This window comes from Nerophis ophidion, linkage group LG13, assembly GCF_033978795.1.
Source record: "Nerophis ophidion isolate RoL-2023_Sa linkage group LG13, RoL_Noph_v1.0, whole genome shotgun sequence".
Taxonomy (NCBI): domain Eukaryota; kingdom Metazoa; phylum Chordata; class Actinopteri; order Syngnathiformes; family Syngnathidae; genus Nerophis; species Nerophis ophidion.
The window spans coordinates 1,718,086-1,728,896 of record NC_084623.1 but is presented as its reverse complement, the minus strand read 5'-3'; the positions used below and the strand labels follow the sequence as shown (position 1 = coordinate 1,728,896).

Genomic DNA, 10,811 nt, shown 5'->3' with positions numbered 1-10,811 from the left:
ATGTTATTGACATGTATGTTAGCGACAGGCGTGTTATTGACATGTGTGTTATTGACATGTGTGCTGTCGACGTGTGCTATTGAGATGTGCGTTATCGACATGTGTGCCCTCCACATGTGTGTTAGCAACAGGTGTGTTATCCACATGTGTGTTATGGACGTGTGTGTTATGGACGTGTGTGTTATGGACGTGTGTGTTATCCACGTGTGTGTTATGGACGTGTGTGTTATGGACGTGTGTGTTATCCACATGTGCTTCTTCAGCCTGGTTCTGGTGCCCAGTCTCAGGAGCGTTGAAGACAAGCAGGTTCTTCATGGAGTCAGACATGGCCTCCTTCGCCTCGTCCTCAGAGTCCTCAAAGTTCCTTTGGGGCAAAGCAAAAGTGAGATAAAAGAAGAGTAAATGATGTCAGAAAAAAGAAGAATTGTAAATGTTGTTGCTAATAACATGAACAAATAGGTTGTCACTAGTGCTGGGCGATATTTTTAGGCCATATTGCAATATACGATATATGGGGACGGCGTGGCGGCGTTGGTAGAGTGGCCGTGCCAGCAATCGGAGGGTTACAGGTTCAATCCCCACCTTCCACCATCCTAGTCACGTCCGTTGTATCCTTGGGCAAGACACTTCACCCTTGCTCCTGATGGGTCCTGGTGAGCGCCTTGCATGGCAGCTCCTGCCATCAGTGTGTGAATGGGTGAATGTGGAAATACTGTCTAAGCGCTTTGGGCTCCTTAAAAAGGGCTAGAAAAGCGCTATACAAGTACAACCATTTACCATTTATTACGATTTTTTGCCTTGGCCTTGAATGAAGACTTGATGCATATAATGACAGCAGTATGATGATTCTATGTGTCTACATTCAAACATTCTTCTTCATACTGCATTCATATATGCTACTTTTTAAACTTTCATGCAGAGAGGGAAATCACATGTGCATGTGTGTATGGTATGACATGCTGCATGTGTGTATGGTATGACATGCTGCATGTGTGTATGGTATGACACGCTGCATGTGTGTATGGTATGACACGCTGCATGTGTGTATGGTATGACACGCTGCATGTGTGTATGGTATGACACGCTGCATGTGTGTATGGTATGACACGCTGCATGTGTGTATGGTATGACATGCTGCATGTGTATGGTATGACACGCTGCATGTGTGTATGGTATGACACGCTGCATGTGTGTATGGTATGACACGCTGCATGTGTGTATGGTATGACACGCTGCATGTGTGTATGGTATGACATGCTGCATGTGTGTATGGTATGACACGCTGCATGTGTGTATGGTATGACACGCTGCATGTGTGTATGGTATGACACGCTGCATGTGTGTATGGTATGACATGCTGCATGTGTGTATGGTATGACATGCTGCATGTGTGTATGGTATGACATGCTGCATGTGTGTATGGTATGACACGCTGCATGTGTGTATGGTATGACACGCTGCATGTGTGTATGGTATGACACGCTGCATGTGTGTATGGTATGACACGCTGCATGTGTGTATGGTATGACATGCTGCATGTGTGTATGGTATGACACGCTGCATGTGTGTATGGTATGACACGCTGCATGTGTGTATGGTATGACACGCTGCATGTGTATGGTATGACACGCTGCATGTGTGTATGGTATGACACGCTGCATGTGTGTATGGTATGACACGCTGCATGTGTGTATGGTATGACACGCTGCATGTGTGTATGGTATGACACGCTGCATGTGTGTATGGTATGACACGCTGCATGTGTGTATGGTATGACACGCTGCATGTGTGTATGGTATGACACGCTGCATGTGTGTATGGTATGACATGCTGCATGTGTATGGTATGACACGCTGCATGTGTGTATGGTATGACACGCTGCATGTGTGTATGGTATGACACGCTGCATGTGTGTATGGTATGACACGCTGCATGTGTGTATGGTATGACACGCTGCATGTGTGTATGGTATGACACGCTGCATGTGTGTATGGTATGACACGCTGCATGTGTGTATGGTATGACACGCTGCATGTGTGTATGGTATGACACGCTGCATGTGTGTATGGTATGACACGCTGCATGTGTATGGTATGACACGCTGCATGTGTGTATGGTATGACACGCTGCATGTGTGTATGGTATGACACGCTGCATGTGTGTATGGTATGACACGCTGCATGTGTGTATGGTATGACACGCTGCATGTGTGTATGGTATGACACGCTGCATGTGTGTATGGTATGACACGCTGCATGTGTGTATGGTATGACACGCTGCATGTGTGTATGGTATGACACGCTGCATGTGTGTATGGTATGACACGCTGCATGTGTGTATGGTATGACACGCTGCATGTGTGTATGGTATGACACGCTGCATGTGTGTATGGTATGACACGCTGCATGTGTGTATGGTATGACACGCTGCATGTGTGCATGGTATGACACGCTGCATGTGTGCATGGTATGACACGCTGCATGTGTGCATGGTATGACACGCTGCATGTGTGCATGGTATGACACGCTGCATGTGTGTATGGTATGACACGCTGCATGTGTGTATGGTATGACACGCTGCATGTGTGTATGGTATGACACGCTGCATGTGTGTATGGTATGACACGCTGCATGTGTGTATGGTATGACACGCTGCATGTGTGTATGGTATGACACGCTGCATGTGTGTATGGTATGACACGCTGCATGTGTGTATGGTATGACACGCTGCATGTGTGTATGGTATGACACGCTGCATGTGTGTATGGTATGACACGCTGCATGTGTGTATGGTATGACACGCTGCATGTGTGTATGGTATGACACGCTGCATGTGTGTATGGTATGACACGCTGCATGTGTGTATGGTATGACACGCTGCATGTGTATGGTATGACACGCTGCATGTGTGTATGGTATGACACGCTGCATGTGTATGGTATGACACGCTGCATGTGTGTATGGTATGACACGCTGCATGTGTGTATGGTATGACACGCTGCATGTGTGTATGGTATGACACGCTGCATGTGTGTATGGTATGACACGCTGCATGTGTGTATGGTATGACACGCTGCATGTGTATGGTATGACACGCTGCATGTGTGCATGGTATGACACGCTGCATGTGTGTATGGTATGACACGCTGCATGTGTGTATGGTATGACACGCTGCATGTGTGTATGGTATGACACGCTGCATGTGTGCATGGTATGACACGCTGCATGTGTGTATGGTATGACACGCTGCATGTGTGTATGGTATGACACGCTGCATGTGTGTATGGTATGACACGCTGCATGTGTGTATGGTATGACACGCTGCATGTGTGTATGGTATGACACGCTGCATGTGTGTATGGTATGACACGCTGCATGTGTGTATGGTATGACACGCTGCATGTGTGTATGGTATGACACGCTGCATGTGTGTATGGTATGACACGCTGCATGTGTGTATGGTATGACACGCTGCATGTGTGTATGGTATGACACGCTGCATGTGTGTATGGTATGACACGCTGCATGTGTGTATGGTATGACACGCTGCATGTGTGCATGGTATGACACGCTGCATGTGTGCATGGTATGACACGCTGCATGTGTGCATGGTATGACACGCTGCATGTGTGCATGGTATGACACGCTGCATGTGTGCATGGTATGACACGCTGCATGTGTGCATGGTATGACACGCTGCATGTGTGCATGGTATGACACGCTGCATGTGTGCATGGTATGACACGCTGCATGTGTGCATGGTATGACACGCTGCATGTGTGCATGGTATGACACGCTGCATGTGTGCATGGTATGACACGCTGCATGTGTGCATGGTATGACACGCTGCATGTGTGCATGGTATGACACGCTGCATGTGTGTATGGTATGACACGCTGCATGTGTGTATGGTATGACACGCTGCATGTGTGTATGGTATGACACGCTGCATGTGTGTATGGTATGACACGCTGCATGTGTGTATGGTATGACACGCTGCATGGTGTGTATGGTATGACACGCTGCATGTGTGTATGGTATGACACGCTGCATGTGTGTATGGTATGACACGCTGCATGTGTGTATGGTATGACACGCTGCATGTGTGTATGGTATGACACGCTGCATGTGTGTATGGTATGACACGCTGCATGTGTGTATGGTATGACACGCTGCATGTGTGTATGGTATGACACGCTGCATGTGTGTATGGTATGACACGCTGCATGTGTGTATGGTATGACACGCTGCATGTGTGTATGGTATGACACGCTGCATGTGTGTATGGTATGACACGCTGCATGTGTGTATGGTATGACACGCTGCATGTGTGTATGGTATGACACGCTGCATGTGTGTATGGTATGACACGCTGCATGTGTGTATGGTATGACACGCTGCATGTGTGTATGGTATGACACGCTGCATGTGTGTATGGTATGACACGCTGCATGTGTGTATGGTATGACACGCTGCATGTGTGTATGGTATGACACGCTGCATGTGTGTATGGTATGACACGCTGCATGTGTGTATGGTATGACACGCTGCATGTGTGTATGGTATGACACGCTGCATGTGTGTATGGTATGACACGCTGCATGTGTGTATGGTATGACACGCTGCATGTGTGTATGGTATGACACGCTGCATGTGTGTATGGTATGACACGCTGCATGTGTGTATGGTATGACACGCTGCATGTGTGTATGGTATGACACGCTGCATGTGTGTATGGTATGACACGCTGCATGTGTGTATGGTATGACACGCTGCATGTGTGTATGGTATGACACGCTGCATGTGTGTATGGTATGACACGCTGCATGTGTGTATGGTATGACACGCTGCATGTGTGTATGGTATGACACGCTGCATGTGTGTATGGTATGACACGCTGCATGTGTGTATGGTATGACACGCTGCATGTGTGTATGGTATGACACGCTGCATGTGTGTATGGTATGACACGCTGCATGTGTGTATGGTATGACACGCTGCATGTGTGTATGGTATGACACGCTGCATGTGTGTATGGTATGACATGCTGCATGTGTGTATGGTATGACACGCTGCATGTGTGTATGGTATGACACGCTGCATGTGTGTATGGTATGACATGCTGCATGTGTGTATGGTATGACATGCTGCATGTGTGTATGGTATGACATGCTGCATGTGTATGGTATGACATGCTGCATGTGTGTATGGTATGACATGCTGCATGTGTGTATGGTATGACACGCTGCATGTGTGTATGGTATGACACGCTGCATGTGTGTATGGTATGACACGCTGCATGTGTGTATGGTATGACACGCTGCATGTGTGTATGGTATGACACGCTGCATGTGTGTATGGTATGACATGCTGCATGTGTATGGTATGACACGCTGCATGTGTGTATGGTATGACACGCTGCATGTGTGTATGGTATGACACGCTGCATGTGTGTATGGTATGACACGCTGCATGTGTGTATGGTATGACACGCTGCATGTGTGTATGGTATGACATGCTGCATGTGTATGGTATGACATGCAGCATGTGTGTATGGTATGACATGCTGCATGTGTGTATGGTATGACATGCTGCATGTGTGTATGGTATGACACGCTGCATGTGTGTATGGTATGACATGCTGCATGTGTATGGTATGACATGCTGCATGTGTGTATGGTATGACACGCTGCATGTGTGTATGGTATGACACGCTGCATGTGTGTATGGTATGACACGCTGCATGTGTGTATGGTATGACACGCTGCATGTGTGTATGGTATGACACGCTGCATGTGTGTATGGTATGACACGCTGCATGTGTGTATGGTATGACACGCTGCATGTGTGTATGGTATGACACGCTGCATGTGTGTATGGTATGACACGCTGCATGTGTGTATGGTATGACACGCTGCATGTGTGTATGGTATGACACGCTGCATGTGTGTATGGTATGACACGCTGCATGTGTGTATGGTATGACACGCTGCATGTGTGTATGGTATGACACGCTGCATGTGTGTATGGTATGACACGCTGCATGTGTGTATGGTATGACACGCTGCATGTGTGTATGGTATGACACGCTGCATGTGTGTATGGTATGACACGCTGCATGTGTGTATGGTATGACACGCTGCATGTGTGTATGGTATGACACGCTGCATGTGTGTATGGTATGACACGCTGCATGTGTGTATGGTATGACACGCTGCATGTGTGTATGGTATGACACGCTGCATGTGTGTATGGTATGACACGCTGCATGTGTGTATGGTATGACACGCTGCATGTGTGTATGGTATGACACGCTGCATGTGTGTATGGTATGACACGCTGCATGTGTGTATGGTATGACACGCTGCATGTGTGTATGGTATGACACGCTGCATGTGTGTATGGTATGACACGCTGCATGTGTGTATGGTATGACACGCTGCATGTGTGTATGGTATGACACGCTGCATGTGTGTATGGTATGACACGCTGCATGTGTGTATGGTATGACACGCTGCATGTGTGTATGGTATGACACGCTGCATGTGTGTATGGTATGACACGCTGCATGTGTGTATGGTATGACACGCTGCATGTGTGTATGGTATGACATGCTGCATGTGTGTATGGTATGACACGCTGCATGTGTGTATGGTATGACACGCTGCATGTGTGTATGGTATGACATGCTGCATGTGTGTATGGTATGACATGCTGCATGTGTGTATGGTATGACATGCTGCATGTGTATGGTATGACATGCTGCATGTGTGTATGGTATGACATGCTGCATGTGTGTATGGTATGACACGCTGCATGTGTGTATGGTATGACACGCTGCATGTGTGTATGGTATGACACGCTGCATGTGTGTATGGTATGACACGCTGCATGTGTGTATGGTATGACATGCTGCATGTGTATGGTATGACATGCTGCATGTGTGTATGGTATGACACGCTGCATGTGTGTATGGTATGACACGCTGCATGTGTGTATGGTATGACACGCTGCATGTGTGTATGGTATGACACGCTGCATGTGTGTATGGTATGACATGCTGCATGTGTATGGTATGACATGCAGCATGTGTGTATGGTATGACATGCTGCATGTGTGTATGGTATGACATGCTGCATGTGTATGGTATGACATGCAGCATGTGTATGGTATGACATGCAGCATGTGTGTATGGTATGACACGCTGCATGTGTGTATGGTATGACATGCTGCATGTGTATGGTATGACATGCTGCATGTGTGTATGGTATGACACGCTGCATGTGTGTATGGTATGACATGCTGCATGTGTGTATGGTATGACATGCTGCATGTGTGTATGGTATGACATGCTGCATGTGTGTATGGTATGACATGCTGCATGTGTATGGTATGACATGCTGCATGTGTGTATGGTATGACACGCTGCATGTGTGTATGGTATGACATGCTGCATGTGTGTATGGTATGACATGCTGCATGTGTGTATGGTATGACATGCTGCATGTGTGTATGGTATGACATGCTGCATGTGTGTATGGTATGACATGCTGCATGTGTATGGTATGACATGCTGCATGTGTGTATGGTATGACATGCAGCATGTGTGTATGGTATGACATGCTGCATGTGTGTATGGTATGACATGCTGCATGTGTATGGTATGACATGCAGCATGTGTATGGTATGACATGCAGCATGTGTGTATGGTATGACACGCTGCATGTGTGTATGGTATGACATGCTGCATGTGTGTATGGTATGACACGCTGCATGTGTGTATGGTATGACATGCTGCATGTGTATGGTATGACATGCTGCATGTGTGTATGGTATGACACGCTGCATGTGTGTATGGTATGACATGCTGCATGTGTGTATGGTATGACACGCTGCATGTGTGTATGGTATGACATGCTGCATGTGTGTATGGTATGACATGCTGCATGTGTGTATGGTATGACATGCTGCATGTGTGTATGGTATGACATGCTGCATGTGTATGGTATGACATGCTGCATGTGTGTATGGTATGACACGCTGCATGTGTGTATGGTATGACATGCTGCATGTGTGTATGGTATGACATGCTGCATGTGTATGGTATGACATGCTGCATGTGTGTATGGTATGACACGCTGCATGTGTGTATGGTATGACACGCTGCATGTGTGTATGGTATGACACGCTGCATGTGTGTATGGTATGACACGCTGCATGTGTGTATGGTATGACACGCTGCATGTGTGTATGGTATGACACGCTGCATGTGTGTATGGTATGACACGCTGCATGTGTGTATGGTATGACACGCTGCATGTGTGTATGGTATGACACGCTGCATGTGTATGGTATGACACGCTGCATGTGTGTATGGTATGACACGCTGCATGTGTGTATGGTATGACACGCTGCATGTGTGTATGGTATGACACGCTGCATGTGTGTATGGTATGACACGCTGCATGTGTGTATGGTATGACACGCTGCATGTGTGTATGGTATGACACGCTGCATGTGTGTATGGTATGACACGCTGCATGTGTGTATGGTATGACACGCTGCATGTGTGTATGGTATGACACGCTGCATGTGTGTATGGTATGACACGCTGCATGTGTGTATGGTATGACACGCTGCATGTGTGTATGGTATGACACGCTGCATGTGTGTATGGTATGACACGCTGCATGTGTGCATGGTATGACACGCTGCATGTGTGCATGGTATGACACGCTGCATGTGTGCATGGTATGACACGCTGCATGTGTGCATGGTATGACACGCTGCATGTGTGTATGGTATGACACGCTGCATGTGTGTATGGTATGACACGCTGCATGTGTGTATGGTATGACACGCTGCATGTGTGTATGGTATGACACGCTGCATGTGTGTATGGTATGACACGCTGCATGTGTGTATGGTATGACACGCTGCATGTGTGTATGGTATGACACGCTGCATGTGTGTATGGTATGACACGCTGCATGTGTGTATGGTATGACACGCTGCATGTGTGTATGGTATGACACGCTGCATGTGTATGGTATGACACGCTGCATGTGTGTATGGTATGACACGCTGCATGTGTGTATGGTATGACACGCTGCATGTGTGTATGGTATGACACGCTGCATGTGTATGGTATGACACGCTGCATGTGTGTATGGTATGACACGCTGCATGTGTATGGTATGACACGCTGCATGTGTGTATGGTATGACACGCTGCATGTGTGTATGGTATGACACGCTGCATGTGTGTATGGTATGACACGCTGCATGTGTGTATGGTATGACACGCTGCATGTGTGTATGGTATGACACGCTGCATGTGTATGGTATGACACGCTGCATGTGTGATGGTATGACACGCTGCATGTGTGCATGGTATGACACGCTGCATGTGTGTATGGTATGACACGCTGCATGTGTGTATGGTATGACACGCTGCATGTGTGCATGGTATGACACGCTGCATGTGTGCATGGTATGACACGCTGCATGTGTGTATGGTATGACACGCTGCATGTGTGTATGGTATGACACGCTGCATGTGTGTATGGTATGACACGCTGCATGTGTGTATGGTATGACATGCTGCATGTGTGTATGGTATGACACGCTGCATGTGTGTATGGTATGACACGCTGCATGTGTGTATGGTATGACACGCTGCATGTGTGTATGGTATGACACGCTGCATGTGTGTATGGTATGACACGCTGCATGTGTGTATGGTATGACACGCTGCATGTGTGTATGGTATGACACGCTGCATGTGTGTATGGTATGACACGCTGCATGTGTGCATGGTATGACACGCTGCATGTGTGCATGGTATGACACGCTGCATGTGTGCATGGTATGACACGCTGCATGTGTGCATGGTATGACACGCTGCATGTGTGCATGGTATGACACGCTGCATGTGTGCATGGTATGACACGCTGCATGTGTGCATGGTATGACACGCTGCATGTGTGCATGGTATGACACGCTGCATGTGTGTATGGTATGACACGCTGCATGTGTGTATGGTATGACACGCTGCATGTGTGTATGGTATGACACGCTGCATGTGTGTATGGTATGACACGCTGCATGTGTGTATGGTATGACACGCTGCATGTGTGTATGGTATGACACGCTGCATGTGTGTATGGTATGACACGCTGCATGTGTGTATGGTATGACACGCTGCATGTGTGTATGGTATGACACGCTGCATGTGTGTATGGTATGACACGCTGCATGTGTGTATGGTATGACACGCTGCATGTGTGTATGGTATGACACGCTGCATGTGTGTATGGTATGACACGCTGCATGTGTGTATGGTATGACACGCTGCATGTGTGTATGGTATGACACGCTGCATGTGTGTATGGTATGACACGCTGCATGTGTGTATGGTATGACACGCTGCATGTGTGTATGGTATGACACGCTGCATGTGTGTATGGTATGACACGCTGCATGTGTGTATGGTATGACACGCTGCATGTGTGTATGGTATGACACGCTGCATGTGTGTATGGTATGACACGCTGCATGTGTGTATGGTATGACACGCTGCATGTGTGTATGGTATGACACGCTGCATGTGTGTATGGTATGACACGCTGCATGTGTGTATGGTATGACACGCTGCATGTGTGTATGGTATGACACGCTGCATGTGTGTATGGTATGACACGCTGCATGTGTGTATGGTATGACACGCTGCATGTGTGTATGGTATGACACGCTGCATGTGTGTATGGTATGACACGCTGCATGTGTGTATGGTATGACACGCTGCATGTGT

The 10,811-nt window shown here is 47.4% G+C and overlaps 1 protein-coding gene across 1 annotated transcript in view; it reads left to right on the top strand.

The window, feature by feature from the left end:
* Nucleotides 1–249: 249 nt before the first annotated feature.
* The window catches only part of LOC133564861 (transmembrane protein 237A-like), a 34,472-nt gene continuing 23,910 nt past the window's right edge, over nucleotides 250–10,811 (top strand). Inside the window, exon 1 of the mRNA XM_061919404.1 lies at nucleotides 250–382. Coding sequence (XP_061775388.1) covers nucleotides 250–382 — 133 coding nt within the window. The remainder of the gene's footprint in view (nucleotides 383–10,811) is intronic.